At 42.6% G+C, this 16,355-nt stretch overlaps 1 protein-coding gene across 1 annotated transcript in view; it reads left to right on the top strand.

Annotated features, from left to right (window-relative positions):
• ATP1B3 (ATPase Na+/K+ transporting subunit beta 3) overlaps positions 1-3,944 on the top strand; it is a 41,751-nt gene extending 37,807 nt beyond the window's left edge. Inside the window, exons 6-7 of the mRNA XM_066598145.1 lie at positions 1,019-1,102; positions 3,049-3,944. Of these exons, the coding sequence (XP_066454242.1) occupies positions 1,019-1,102; positions 3,049-3,222 (258 nt within the window). The 3' untranslated portion in view covers positions 3,223-3,944. The remainder of the gene's footprint in view (positions 1-1,018; positions 1,103-3,048) is intronic.
• Positions 3,945-16,355: the final 12,411 nt, after the last annotated feature.

The raw sequence follows: 16,355 nt of genomic DNA, 5'->3' as shown, positions 1-16,355 counted from the left end.
ATTTGCATGCTTTTGGATATGGTACCAAGGCACAACTTTTTTTATTTTTTTTTTTCCTCCTCCGAACATGTTCCTCACACAGGACGTGAATCCATTGTGTCGATAAGGGATATGCGCTAAGGGAGATAAAATCATACAGATTTGGATGCTCTGACATGGGATAATGGTCTGGTGATTATTTCTGTCAAAGCATATGAGTTTTAAGTACCCGACTGGCACTCCTATGTTTTTGCACAGGAGTGATTATGCATTCAATGAATGGAGGCGGAGACCTCTTCCGTCCGCCCACCACCATTCACTGTAAACAAGCAGTGGTTTATAGATGAACGGCTATATTTATACACTGAACAAGAAGTTGCTCTTTAGTTACTTTTCTGCTCACTGAAAGGAAGGAACTAGTGTGATTTCTCACTCAATACCCTGCCTGGTCCACTTTTGCACGCTAACACTGGAAATTGCTTATTTGAGCAATTGTTTGGGTTATAGTTGGCCCATGTAAAAGTATAGTTACTTGATTGAGATGACTGTCAACACTTTTCTCTCCCAACTATGCCATAAACATGCACACTTGGCCTACAGCATGCATGTTTGGGGAAAGTGGAATAATGGCAATCTGCTCATCACATACGTGAATAAAGGCGTCGGGCAACTTGACTTTTCACTTATGCAGTAGGAATACTTTGAAGGCCTGTATACTGTACATGAGATTATTGGCCAATCTATCTGAATTGTTCGGCTCCGATGACATATCTCAAGTGAATGGTCCACTTTAGTGGTGGTCTGGGCTTTCCATACCCAATGCAATCCCTTTTAACTGACCCTGCCTGGTAATTTTTTTATTTTTTTTTTACATAAAAATGGTTGGATTGGTTGTGCCGAAAGGTAGCAACAAGTCAGGATCACAGAATAGCTTTGCAGAAAAATGATTAGACCCTAAATGTAACTAGACTAATCGTAGCATACACAATGTCCGTATCCACTGCTAGACTAGGGCTAACATCAGATATCTTTTGTGCAGACAGAGAACGTAAGCATGCAGTATTATCCGGAGTACGGGAGGATCGACTTGATGTATTTTCCATACTACGGCAAGAAAACCCATGTAAGTCCCTGTATTTTGTATGAAAACCCATTCATACTTGTTCTTTTTGAGCTTGAAATGTTCTATGACTTAACATTTGCTTTGGCTTTTTATTCAATGTCCAACGCATTGGTTATAGTCCCATCAATGCTGATTGGGTTATGGAGTTTGACAGCTCATTAAAATGAAATCCCTACAGTAGAGACAACATGTAACTTGGTAGAGTAAATGAAGATCATGACGGTTAAACTGGTGGCCTCGGGGGCCAGATGTGCCTCTTGGGATTTCTTTGAGTAAATCCACATACTGGAAGATTCCCTTTAAAGATTGTGCCATGCTGTACTTCATACCACATTACAGAAGCATCCTTCCTTTGGGAAGACTTTCTTGCGGAGGCTTCCTGCATTGGAAGTTGAATAGCCTATGTGGCTCCCTACGGTGATTGTGTACCCTAAAGTGCCATGTGCATGAGCTCTTAGCATCTGGCAAAAGCTATTTCTTCTGCCAAGGAAGATGCTACATCTTCCTCAACATAGGTTAGTAGTGAGATCTTCACTAGTAACCTATTTTGTGAAGTTTAAATGTATGCACATCTGCTGTTAGACTAGTACAGGCACAAAATTCACCCATGTGAATGGGCCCTATTTACTGATTGAATACAGGCAGCACACAGACCCATTGCAAAAAAAAACTGCATCTGAATATGCCAATTTTATTCAGACTGTTGTGTGCACTTTATCTTTTTTTTTTTTTTTTGTCTCATTCTGTGGGTTGTGGCAAAACTGAGATAACTTGGGCCTTTTTGTGCCTTTTTAAAAAAAAATTTTTAAATGAAATACGGTTGTAAAAGTGCATATGTTTTAGTGTCCACATTATGCAGCCTATAGGGTTGAATGTAAAGGGGCATCTTTAAGAAACTGATACTATCCAGCAGAATACCTTGGTGGTTTAGGGTCAAAAAGCCCAATTCCGTTATTACTGTCATTACCACTGATCAGTTCCTAGACCCATTAAGACTTCTGTCCACGTGCGATATTTCACTGCGTTATGGAAAGCGCAGCCCAATGTACACTAGCAGAAATCGCTTCCCCCCCCCCCCCCACTCGTGTCTAAAAATCACTGCATTCTGCGATTTGTGACGGTTCATTGTGATGAACCTATCATTAAAGATCACGTGGAAAATCACATTGACAAAGGGCTCCCACGGCTGTATATTGCACCGCCCGTGAACAGGCAGCCTAACAAGAAAATATATATACTATTCTCTCAAAGCTCCTAGGGGACATCTCCTGTATAGTGAGGCCCAGGGGCAGAATGCAGAAAATGCAGTTGCACCTGGAGTCGTAGGGAGTCCTTTTTAAGATGTGTGTTGTTGACTTTTCATGCACAAAGTGTTTCCATAACTGTTCTCAGTCTTTGCAGAAAAAAATAATGCATGAGAAGGAGAAACAATACAAAAGTGCATCTTGAAAACCTCATACCTGAATATGGGAGAGCCTGCAAACCAAATTTCTGGCTCAGGGGGCATTCTTGGCACTGAACTAGTCTCTCGTGAATGTGTTCAAGCTCTTCTCCCCTTTCCTCTTTCAGAGGCCGTGTAGCATAACCACTCCCACTCAATACTACACAGCTGTCTGTGTATCTCCTCCTCTTTGCTGCTAGTCCCATTTCTTTTCAGTGCTGATTAGAGCTCTCTGTAATGGTAGCTTTCTCTGCTCTCTGCCCTGATCTCCTTCGCATTCCCTAGACCAGCAGCTTCCAGTTGCACCTTCTGAGCTGCAAGGACTTGCCATGCTTCTGTACCAGCTCCATGTACACTGCTCCGCAGTATGCTTAAGGTCTTACTAGCTATACTAGCTCATCCCCAACCTATATCCTTGTTTTGCCATGTCTAGTCTTTTTTGTTGCTTTGTGTTTGTTTGTTTTTTTTGTTTTGTTTTTTTTTTAAATGTCAATTCTCTCCTCAGCTAAATTACTTGCAGCCCCTGGTTGCTGTGAAGATCACACCACCTACGAACGCCACCGGCACATCAGAAGTAGTGCTTGAGTGCAAGCTTCATGGGTCTCCTAACTTGAAGAATGCAGATGAACGAGACAAGTTCCTTGGTCGAGTGAATTTCAGAGTCCAAATTAAAGATTAAAATAGGCAGCTGAACAGTGTCCAGTTGAAGACATAGTTTTGTTTTTCTATTTTGTTTTTTTGGTTTTTTTTGTTTTTTTCTTTTAATATTATAATTTTTTTAATCAGCCATACCTGCTTTTGTAGGACCTGAAACCATCTGGGAAGATAATGGAAATGGCACATGATTCAGGGTAGCATAACAATGTGCTTCCAACATGATGCTTTAACCTCTTCTACAGTTCGAGATCTAGCTTGTGAGTTCTGCAGGCTTGTCCAGCTGTGAAGAGGTTAAACTCATCTGTGCACGCATTTCTCTGCCCCAGTGCGGGGGCCAGTTTACAAACCATAAAAGAATAAATAAATTATCATTTCATATTAGGGGACCTGTAAATAGCTGATTCCGAACATAATACTGGTGGTGTTCGTCCTATTTTTGATGTGATTTTATTCCCACCCCGAAGCCCCCTCTGTGAGTGTTACAAGCTTAATGTGTTGTGCTATGTAAATATTTAATTGAGTTAACACTGGTTTAACGGTCATATCTCAAATGCCTACACAGTTTTAGGGAACAAAAATGACAAATAAGTGAATGGTACCTGACCAACATGTACAAACAAAATAAAAATGAAAAATGAATAAAAAAAAGGAAAGATTTTATAACCTCTGCAAGAATTGTGTGTCTTGTGCAGATGCCTTAAGTCCTGTATGAAAAAGCAAAATAAAGTGGATTTTAAAAGTGGAGACGTGGTTTGGAGTGCATTTGTATAGATGATGCAAAACGTTGGATCCTGTTGTGGTCTTTGCTGTGAGTTTTTTTGCAAAATTGCACCAAAAATGTAGTGTGAGCATGCCCAAAAGATAATGGAGACTTAGAATTTCAGAGGATACATTGTGCATAAAATTTGCTACGGTAGGGAAAATATTTACCGGGTCCAGCAGTGTAGGAGCCTCCACCTCTGGCCTGGTTCCATCATGAGGTCACGTGGTATTGCAGTCACGTCATCGAAGGGGTTGCTGGATCTTCAGCTCATTTCCATAAATAAGCCAGATATAGAAACCACCCATGTGACTGAGGGCGCATTCAGACGACTGTATATCGGCTGTGTATTCACGCCGGCCGATATATGGCATCTCTCTCCGCAGGGGGAGGAGGCTGGAAGAGCCAGGAGCAGTGCTCTGAGCTCCCGCTCCCTCCCTGCCTCCTCTCCACCCCCCTGCACTATTTTCAATCGAGAGTTGGGGCATGGGCAGAGCTAATTCCTGGAACTTGGCCCCGCCCCTGTCCCACCTTCTCCATCCCGCCTTCTCTCATTGCAAATAGTGCAGAGGGGTGGAGAGGAGGCAGAGAGGGGGCGGGAGCTCGGAGCACTGCTCCCGGATCTTCCAGCCGCCTCCCCCTGCAGAGAGACACGTCGTATATCGGCCGGCATGAATACCCAGCCGATATACAGTCATCTGAATGCGCCCTAAGTCTTATGGGAATATTCTTGGACATTGGATGTTTTTCTTAAGCCGATTCACTTTGAGGCTGAATTTATTTGAGAGCAACAGTAGCAATATAAAGCCGTGAAAATCTCACCCCTTTCCTGTGATTTTTGATGCATGGCCGATGCGCTTTGAGTTACAAATGCATTTTTCACACATGGGGGGGGAAAAAAAGTCATGTAAGTAAATCAAGTGTTTTCCAATAGTAAAATGCTAGGAGGAAAAAAAAATCGTACTTGCACACTCCCATAGGAAATAATGGTCGATCCTTGAAAAAAATCAGCCAAAAAATAGGATATGCTTATTTTTCAATCCTGGATTATTGATCTGAGAGAAAAATTGCTCATGTACAAACCCAATGAAATCAATAGGTTACTGTCCTGCGAGTTCCGCCCATATCCTAATCAAACAGAATTTGCGTGGGAATATTGCGAGCCTACAAGCTGTGCACCTCTTTGCAACGGTTTCTATTTTAATGCCTCTAAAATTTAAAACCGTCTTTACAAATGGTTAAAAATGGCTTGTGTTGTCTACAGAGTCTATACAGGCCCACGTTTCCATGGTAACAGACAACAAACAAAACCGGTGTAGTCTGATTTCTCAGTTCTATTGCCTTGCATCGGTCCTTTTTAATTTGGACTAACTTACATTTTGTAGGTAATTTTGATGGATTTGTGGTAATATGGTGGCTGGATTACTGAGCAAATAGTCCTAAAGTTTCCAATATTTTTCCATGGTAACACTGCAAGTTGTGTAAAGCTCTTACATTTTAGATGCACTAGGGCAAAATAGGGTTCTGAAAATGTGGTCTTAACAAGGTTTATTAGGGAATTTCAAACTGGTGAATGAGTTCCTTCATTTAAGACCTCCTCCATCAAGTTAGAGCCACAGCAATGCAGTTCCTTTCGCTCTGGATAGAACGTCTTGGCAATCATGTGATTCTTCACTCAACATGTGGTGGCGCTGCAGTGGAATTCAACATTCGTAAAAAGGTTTTGGCTGGCCATCATACGAACACTTGTTCTGCCAACTGCTATCTCTCCTTGCTCATAGGCATGCCCAGCTCAGTCGAGTCTGCATGTAGTGAGGGAAGAAACCGGCTACCAAACTGGAGTGCACCGTATAATAGTTCTGACAGGTAATCCGTGGGCTTTCTAGTCTTTGGCACCCAAAAGAGTTGGATTGCAAACATGGAAAATATGGGATTATCCATTTCTATCTACGTGGTGCATTACCATGCTTGTACATTCCTTCTACGGCTCTATCCCTGAACACGATGCAACTGGGACCTACGGGTATTGTCTGGACGGGTCTCCTTCTGTCCCTACAAGGCACTTGGGTTAAAAAAAATAAATACACCGCCAAACCACAAATATATGATTATATACAAGTGTGTGAATTGTTAGCTGGAGCTTTCTGTTTCCTCCGCAGGGAAGTGTAGTCTTTGTTGCAGACAATAGTATTCTGGCACCAAGGTCAGTGAATATGGATGAAGGAAACGCTTTTGTCTTGTGGTCTATACTTTCTTTCCTGTTAGTTTTGTTCAGTACTTTTATTTAACCCTTTTTGTACTTTACCCAGACAAAATGACAAGGTTTTCATTTGAAACATTGATATGTGCTACAAAGAAAGAAGAGGGGGACAGGAAATTTCTCTGGAATTTAAAAAATTAGGGGGTTTTTGAGGTCAGAACTTTGAAGGCCCCCACTGGGTGTGAAATAATATTGCGGGTGAGTTCACACAGCAGAATGAAAGCACAAGTTCTGCAGTAACCATGTAAGTGGATTGGACTTTAATGAACCCCATTCACTTGGGGAGCGATCACACGAGCAAGATTCTTGGTACATTTTGTTCAAAAAACTCGTACAAATATGAAAATTCATTCTTTAAGCAAATTCTTCGCCTCGCCATTTAAAACGCACGATCACTAGTGTAATATGGGGCTGTTTTTCACCCATGCAAATGTAGCCTGACGATGGAAAATCTGCAGCACAGAATAGACATTCTGTGGATTTTCTACAGAATTCATTCATTGCAGTGCACTAAGTGAAGTCTGCAGTGAGAATCCGCAGATTGATGCTATTGTCCTTGTGAATAGGTTTGACAATCCATGAGGGCACTTAGGTTTGTTTTTGTTCACCACTTCTGGGTTTAGACCACATTCACACTAGTGTTGCAGTCTCTGCTCTATTTCCATTCAGTTCTGTCCACAGTGAATGAAAATGTCGGATCTGAGTGGCACCTGATTGACCCAATTGATGATTATAATGCGGTCCGCCAGCTTCTAGCAGGTCATCTGAAGTTTTCCCAGATGAAATATCGCAGCTGCTGGATGGGTAGGAGTATAGGAGAGGCACATCACAATTCCACTAATGGGGTGCCGCTATTGGGTGTCTAGAAGCATGAATCATTGTATTACAAAGCAGTCTACCTGACTGACAGGTCTGCAGCGGCACCTCAGATATACAGCGGGTCATGATAATAGAACACTGACCTAAGAATATGATGGTTGAAGTCTATTCGGGAAATACAGACCAGTCAGACACTAAGCTACAACAATAATGGGGTATACTGACAAAGTTTGAAAAAAGTGAAAACTTTTACTGAACATATATCCTTAATGAGTGGGACCATCTTTTTTTTTTTTTTAAATTCGTTTTAACTCAATTGTCAAAGACAGTACACAATGATGTAGCATTTGAAATCGTTTACAAAAACAGAGTATTGTGGGTTTCCCGATTTATAACTGACTACTAATAGTATAGTATCAAAAATATACGGTTTCTGTTATACAATATTAATAGATCAGTAGACTTAAAAAAAACAAAATAAAAAACATTCAAACCTGAACTGAAATTTAAAGTTACTGGCATATAAAAGACAAGAAGAAAAGTCTCCCAAGGAAGAAAGTTAACTGTTAGTTGATGTGGAATGTGCATCCAACCAAGAGCCCCATATTTTTTGGAACTAGCTAGGACAGCCCCTATGTTGGTATATAACTTTCTCATAGGGAATAATTGTATTGACCAGCCTTTTTCAACTTGACAAGGAAGGTGATTCAATCTAGATCCACTTCATGGCAATAGGTTTCCGAGCTAGGAATAGTATTTCTCTAAGAAATATTCACATATAATGTGGCCAGTGGTCCTCATCAAATAGGCCAAACAACACAATCTTTGGGTGTAGACTTATGTTCAAGGATGGAGGTAAGAGTGGGGATTAGAGATGAGCGAGCACCTAAATGCTCGGGTCCGCGTTATTAGAGTCGAGCTTTTTGTAAAATTCGAGAGCTCTACTCGAGTAACGAACCCCATTGGCTACAATGGGAGACTTGAGCATTTTTGTATGTGGGACGCCGGGTGCCGAGCTTTTTTTTTTCCTTGTCCCTCTCCCTCGGGGTCCAACACGGTGTGATGCTCGTTTGAGTAACGGGCACCATCGAGTATGCTAATACTCGAACGAGCATCAAGCTCGGCATAGTATGTTCGCTCAACTCTAGTGGGGATATAAAATTGATAACCTCAGATCAAAAACGTGTTCATTTTGTGGAGATGCACTGCGGTCAGATAAGACTTGTAAATAATATAGAGTTGGATTAATTTATTAACAGCTGTAGATACCAGATGGGATTTGACTATCTGACCGTTCTTCAGTAGTTAGTAGAGATGAGCGAACGTGATCGGCTCCGCCCCTTTTCGCCCGAACACCGAACTTTGCGAGCAATTCCGTGCTCGGGCGAAAAAAGTTCGGGGGTCGCCGTGGCAGCGCGGGGGGTGCGGCGGGGAGTGGGGGGGAGAGGGAGAGAGAGAGAGGGCTCCCCCCTGTTCCCCGCTGCTGCCGCCCGCGCCGCCGCGCCTCTCCCCGGCGCCCCCCGAAGCTTTACGCGCGGACACTGAAGTCCTCGGCAAAGCCGGTGTCCGGGAGCGTAAGTGTTCGTTAAGAACACGTTCGCTCATCTCTAGTAGTTAGTGAAGGGATACAAGACTACCATTTATCCTGGCTAGACAGTGGGTTATAATTGATCTTAGCTGAGAGTGGATGAGTATAGAGCGCTGATATAAGGCCTTGGGCCCTGGGTATACCTATTATAGGGTATTTGGATGGTAACCGAAGAGAACTGGGAACTTAGAGCATGTCGTAGCTGGAAGTATCAAAACCATTGAAGTTGAGGTTCCTGCAGTTCTTCACATAACTGGGTGAATGTAATAATTTTATTATTGTTATATACGTCCCCTAATTCAGAGATGCCTAATGAGACCCAATATTGATAATCTGGTATCGTCTGTAATGAGGGTATGGTGGGATTATTCCTTAGGGGAAGATCTGCCATAGTATCTCTAAAGTCTTGAATATTTTTTTTTTCAGTTCACCATGTGGACAAGGCTAATTTGTGCATGGGCAATATATTAGAGGACTTTGTATATTCTGAGCGTTCTAAGTAGCTGAAAAGATCTTTTCCTGCCACCATCTCTGCTAAATAGTGGTCTGCAATCGGAAGCTCCTGCTATAGGAACCATAGTCTTGGGTTCTGCAATTGAACGAGCGGTACTGTCTTGGTGAAACCAATCTACGGTACCCAGGAATGTTGTCACATTGATGATCTGGTTTATGTTTTTGTATCTGAGACTTTGAATCATCACAATATCAAGAAAGTTTATTTCATTTAGTTGGATTAGTTGCAGAGGCTGCAAATGGCGCTTCCGATGTAGATATGATTGTAGCTATAAGGCCCATTTCGGGCTAATGCCCACGGAAGGATTTATGCCGCATTACCCGCAGCGGAATAACACAGCCATTAGGTTCTGTTGAACCGAATAGCTCAGTCCTCACGCTCTGCTAAACTCCCTCCCCTCTCTGCCCATCTGTAACGGGGCAGGAGCTAGGGTGCTAATCTCCAGCCTCCTCTCTTTGACAACAGCCGGAAAGGGGTGGAGAGGGGGAAGGGAGTTTAGCAGAGCTGGTGCTAAACTCCCTCCCACCTCTCTTTTCCGACAGCTCTCATAGGCTCCCATAAGAGTCTATGGGAACAGTTGGCGTATTCCAGTCAAAAAGGGAGGTCCAGGACTTTTTTTTTTTTCTCTCCGGACACCATAAAAACGGCCAACCGGAATGCGCGCTTTTTCCAGTCAACCATACTCAAAAAAATGCCCATCTGAACTGATGCATTGGAATCCAATGTATCAGATGGTCGCGTGTATCGGCCGGCTGTAAAAACGGGGCCAGTATACACCCGTGCAAATAAGCCCTTAGGCTGTCTTCATTCATGGCAAAATTGCTGGCGCTTTCAAATCGCCGGCAGCTGCATAGAGTCCTATTGGAGCCTATGCTAGCTGTCAGAGAAGGGAGGTGGGAGGGAGTTTAGCAGCGTGACTGCTAAACGTCCTCCCCCTTCTTTTCTCCTCTCCGACCCTCACCGCTGTTTGCAATGGGAGGGGGTGGGATGGAGCTAAGCTCCACCCCTCCCATTGCAAACAGCCAGAGGGGAGGTGGGAAGGAGAAATGTCTCCGCAGGCCCCGCACCATTGTGGTCTCGGTGTATATGCGCCATGCCCTTTGCCATTCAGGCGTTTTTACAGCGCTATAGATACACGTAAAACACCTATGGCTGTGTAAATGGTCTCTGAGTGTTTTAAAGCTGAAGAAAGTATTTTTTTTTTTTTTTTTAGTCCAAGAAAGGTCAGTCTTGGGATTTATTCAGATCACAGAATGTAACCGGTAGAAAAATACAGCCACATCTTTCGGCCACCCCATGGGGCCCTTTACAAGCATGAATATTAAAACAGAAGAGAGTGAGAAGGTGAGTGAGTTCCACTGCAAAAATCTTGTGGAAAGCCTTCCAAGAAGAGCAGAGGTGGCCCGGCTCCATATAAACATCCATGAATTTAGAATGGGGCGTCTAACATGCTCAGATACTATAGGTGTGAGGGTCAGGTGTTCACATACTTTCGGCCATGCGCGCTATATATTTAAAGTAGGTTTTCTTTCGACAATCACGTTTTGGTAGGAGGATATGCCAGCATTGAGTTCTTCAAAGGTTGCCACGCTGTTGTAACACATGTAATCTGTTGGTGTACCCGGCAAGTTGTACACAATTTTCCTGCTGCACCACAAAGGAAATGAAGCATTATACAGTTCTTAACATAATCAATGGGTAGTCAGGATAATGTATCAATGCATCGGGTCCTTGAAAGTGAGAGACTCATTGAAGCTTCTTTTCAATCGGGTACTTCAGCTAGCCCTGGAACCCCTTAAATGATGAGCTACAGCCAGGACAAATCATTGCAGAGATCAGCTGTACAGAACACGCTGATAGCACGGTCTCTCCTTAAGCACAGAAGGCTGATGTTCACATTATCTAGTAGATCGCTGCAGTGTAGGATTAGGTTGCCGCTGCACAAAAGTATATGCTTCATAGTCTGGATTACATTTCACACATGTTCTACTCCACAAGGACTGTGAGTTTGGCTGAAAAGTTCCTAAAGACAATGACTTTGGGTGATGGATCTACTGACAACCCTATTGTTGTTTAGCCATATGTACTTTGTTAGTTTATGGCTAGATTTCCTCTATAGTCACTGGAATCCGTAAATGCTACAATCTGTTTTACATCCATGCCACATTTGTGTCTTTATAGGTGATGACAAGGTCCCTTTAAATGCCATAAACTAAGTTCATAGTCTTACAGGACAGAACTTGCAGACTATAAGGAATTTTCTTTTATTATATATACACACATTATTATATTTATTACACACAAATACACTTACCTGGCTCCTAATTCCTTCGCTATCAGTCTTGGAAACCAGAGCTTGGTCCGTGAGTTGGACTCATCTCAGCAGTCCGTCCATGCACACTCCCATAGAGAACAGTGTAGGTGTGCACACACTCACTGCAGAGTCTGATGCACAGATCTTGCACTGATTTCCAGGGCTGACAGCGAGGGAAAGGGGAGCCTAATCTAAAAAGCACATCTATGGACTTCTCAGCCCCTCTCCTATAAGCCCATGAACTTAGTTTATGGTGATGGCAGGCTCCCTTCAATATGGAAGAAGATACAGGAGAAAAAAAAGAATGACCTTATACTGACAAACGAGCCAAAATATTGTTCCCAGCTGTACTTTTACCTCCAACCCTGCGTCCTTCCCCTTTATATAGCTATAGTTTTACATTAGGTGATACTAATCTTAAAGGGCTTTGTGAGGACTGCAATATCTATTGCCTATTCTTAGGGTAAAATCATCATCAATATCAAATTTGTGGAGGTCTCTCTGATACACCTGCTTATGAAGGGGCCACCGTGTGCACAATTATTGTTCAGTGTAAATACTGGTGGCGACTGCAGGATGAACGATAAATTGTTTGCTTATCATTCAGTTTAGGCAGGCATAAATATCAGACGATTGGCCAATGGAAACAGGCAATTGTTATCTATGAACAACCGTTTACTATAAATGGAGGCGGGCAGCTGGAAGCGATCTCAGGTTCGCTCCACCTCCATTCACTGAATGATCATCGCTCCTATGTGAAAGCACGGGACTGGCGGGCGCTGAAGTGCTCCATAATCATTACCTATGAAACTACAGTAAGTCGCTTTACAGAAAACCCTACTGAAGACCTAGAATAATGTCTCAATTGCTCTTTGTCAAAGTTACAAGGATCAGGGAAACTGGGAAATGAGGGATTGTTTGATGTGATCCTCACAATGTAGATCTGTTTTAGCTCTCTGCCCGAGGACGTGGTGATGACAAAATCCATAGAGGGGTTTAGGAGGGGACTAGATGTCTTTTTAGAGCACTATATTACAGAATATGGACATTAAATAAACAGAGGGGTTGTTAATTTGGGTCTTGGAGTCTGGTAGGAACTTTTCAAATGTTGATCCAGGGATTATTCAGACTGCCATTATGGAGTCGGAAAGGGCTTTTGCATCATTGGGAGGGGGGGGGGGGGTTGCCTTCCTCTCGTTCAATAAGGGGGGATGGAAACAGGTAGAAATAAGACAATGTCCCTACATTTCAGCCTAACATACTGTGACCCCAAACGTCTCTTCATATCTCAGCTTCCTCAGAGGTTAAAGTTGGCCATACAGGTTACATTTTGATTGGCCACATCCAACAGTTTCAGCTGACAATATAATGTGTAGAGTGGCCTTCTGACTCTTCACCAACGACAAATGTAAGGAGAGATAGGGAAGTTTCATTTCAGCTGCCAATCCTTTTGCTCTGGCAGCAACTTTTTTCCCCTCCCTGCATCCAGAACACATGCAAGGTGAGCATGTATGTATATGGGGGATGTTAAGAACCGTTCACATGGGACGGAAAAGGCCACATGGCCACGGTAAATTAAGCTCCAAAATCTGCAGACAACAGAATTGAAAATGATTTAAAACCATCAGCACTTTTCTTTTACATGGGCTGAAAATCAGCTTATTAGGACGAAGGGATCACTAAAACAATTGTTGCCATCGGCCAGCTGGATATATCCATGTTCACATGGGAAGATGTAAGAGTCAATCAGCCAATAAACGAGCATTTACTCATTCGTCAGCCAATTGTTGGTCCCTTTACACACCCAATTGTTGAGCAAAATAGTGTTCAGAGGAAGGCTCAGCCCTGATACCCATGTAAAGCGGACCATTAGCCTTTGACAAACCCTCAAACAGTACGGGGAACAAGCTTTCCGTATTTTAGGTGACAATATTATTGCTGTCAAGAATAGCAAAACTCTGACAGATCCCCTTCGAGTCAGTGGGGGGGTTAAACATTTGGATCTGTTGGAAAACAGATCCAAACTTGACGAAAAGCCGATTGTGAGTTTCTGCAAGAGGTGTGAAGTTAAGGAAACTCTGCATGAAGTAAGTTTATGATTAGATTTCCAATAATAAAATCCAGCCATGAAAACAAAAATAGGTTTACTGAGATAAACATTTAGTATGTTACACAATTTCTTGGAAAGATAATGAGCATTTACAGCATTAAATACAATTAAACAGGTCACCGATTAGACATTGGCACCTCCTTGCGTATGCCTGGCAGTGAAGGCATAATGACATCACTCTATCACACACTGGCCATATAAAACTAGAGAAAGCATCACACTGGTGCAGAGATAAATATATCAAACAAGCAGAACTTTGTAAGATCACAACCATCCCAGATCCATAATATAGCGAATATAATCCAGCATAACTCTAAACGGAGGGTTACAAAAGGATGAAATAGGTCATTCTCTCACCTGCAAGGAATAAAAGACCTGCAACACTCCAATATAGTACGGGGGGGGGGGGGCAATCTGAAAATAATTGCCCAGGGTAAGGGCAAAAGGATCTGGTATTTTTCCAGAAACAGTGCCACTGCTGTCCATGGATTGTGTTGGGTACTGGAACTCATAACCTTTTATTAGAATGTGGATGAGGTCAGGCACAATCTATGGGCAAGAGTGGCACAGTCTCCTATTTTCTAACCCTCTACTTCAGCAAAAAAGTGACGCTTCAGCTAAAGAGCCTCTCATTGGCTGCCGGTGTAGTGGGTATATTACAAATCGAGACATTTCTACTGGCTTCTGTGGATGTGTTGCAAGAGAGAATCTATCATTTACACTAATAAGCAGTTCAGAAATCGTACAATCTGAGGTGGTAACGCCAACCCAATGAGTGTTGCCATCTTTTAGATTTGGATATTGAAGGCATCTCCTATTGCAGACATTTATGGCATATCTACAAGATAGAGGTAGGTGGAACCTGCACCTATGTCCAGAACGGTGGTCCTTCGACCACATCCCATCTCATCTCTTTGGCCAAGAGTGGCTGGAATTATGAAAGCAACAGAGAGGACTATTCTCCATGACTCTTAGAAGTGAATGGGACTTCTACCTTGTTTTTGTAACTCCCACAGAAGTTGGTGGGAGTTACAGAATTAGTGTAGTAAGTGAGCTACGCAGTTTCTGTAACTCAGAAGTGCTTTGTTGCTTCCATAACTACAATTCACTCCTCTGGGAGTTACGGAAGCAAAGTAGAGAAGCCAGTTCCACGGTTTCTGTGATCCCGGCAATGCATTAGGAAGGCTATATCTATATCCATCTCAGTCTTGGGAGTACCCCATTAAATTCTATGCAATTTTGCGGTCTGGATTATTATGGAGGAGTAGACAATCTCACAGAAGCTTAGTGAATTGTCTCATCTAATATTATATAACAGAATATGACTATTGAAGTATCGTTTTTAATTTAAAAATATATAATTTTTTTTCCTGCATCAAACCTGCTGGAAATTGCTTTGGCTCTCTTTATGAAAGCTTCATGTAATCTAATTTAAGGGGCTGTCTCATCAAAAGAACCACTGTCCACAAAGAGTATAAGAACATTAAGGGGTTTGTTCAGTTGTAAAGTAATGACAGCCTATCCTCAGGATAGGTCCTCAATAGCAGATCAGCTGGGATTCACCTTCTGGAACCTCTGCTGATCAGCTCTTTGCCATGGCATTATGCTCATGCATTGAGCAGACTTCTGCAGGAAGTAGACAGCTCCATTCCTATTGCAGTGGCCAGACTTGGTTTTGCAGGAAAAAGTTACCATTCAGTTTAATGCCTGCAATACCAAAATTGGCCACTACAGTACGAACAGAGCCATCTGCTTCGTGCATAAATCCACCCACTGCATGAGCACACCAGCCTGGCAATCAGCAGGGAACCCAAGTGGTAAGTCCCCACTACTCTACTACCGATGACTTATTCTGTGATCAGTAGTCAACAAGTAGACACCCCCTTTAAGGGCCAATGATTGTCACAGGCGGACAATCCATGCTTAGCATTAATCAGCAGCAACCACTTCTGTAGACCCTGCTCATCCATATATTACATTACTTCATGGTCGGCTATTCATTTGAATGGTTGGCATGTAATACTCCATTTCTCCTGCAGTGGCCACTACAGGAAAGGCGTATGGCAGCTTACTGCAGAGGCGGCTGTTTTTAGAGAAGTGGATGTCTTAGCAAGACAACCCCTTTACATGTAAAAATGTTAAATATAGGTAGTTAGCTATAATTTATGTAATGATATTATTGAGGAAAAACACGCTTGCAAATAGTGTAGGCAGGGATTTTTTTCTGGACCAGTCATCAATTCACTAGTCACTACTAACACCCTTGACGGAGGATATCAATTTGCAATAAGTGTTTAAAGGTGCGTTCAGACAGAGCAATTAACTTTTAAACATTCGTTCAAACAAGTGAAAGTGAACAAACATTGATAAGTCTAAACATGAGCCAATGGGGAACGAGAATCATTCGCTTCTTCTTTGTTGTTCAGTCTCTAAAGGGCTAAAAATCTTCATTGGCTCATTAACTTCTCGTTACGTTTCACATTCCCTACGTGAAACACTGAACGAGAAGTGAACGATTTTGGTTGCACAAGTCAACGATGAATCTGCCCATCTAAACAGGCTGCACAAGCGCAAATGAGTTGGCGATGACATCACCCGTTCGTTTGGGCAGGCGACCATCGTGCCGTCTAAAAGGAGCATTAGTCAGACCTTTCTAATGCATCAGTTTTACATGGGTCACATCATAAGCTAGGACTGTCACTGATGTCCAGACTATATGGGCCCTAGAGCGGATCTTAATAGTAAAGATGCCCGTGGTGGTTCATTTTATTGTTGGTGCCAGTGGGGCAT

This window comes from Eleutherodactylus coqui, chromosome 1 (genome assembly GCF_035609145.1).
Source record: "Eleutherodactylus coqui strain aEleCoq1 chromosome 1, aEleCoq1.hap1, whole genome shotgun sequence".
Taxonomy (NCBI): Eukaryota; Metazoa; Chordata; class Amphibia; order Anura; family Eleutherodactylidae; genus Eleutherodactylus; species Eleutherodactylus coqui.
The sequence above is the reverse complement of the archived record's forward strand: the minus strand, read 5'-3'. Positions and strand labels throughout refer to the sequence as shown.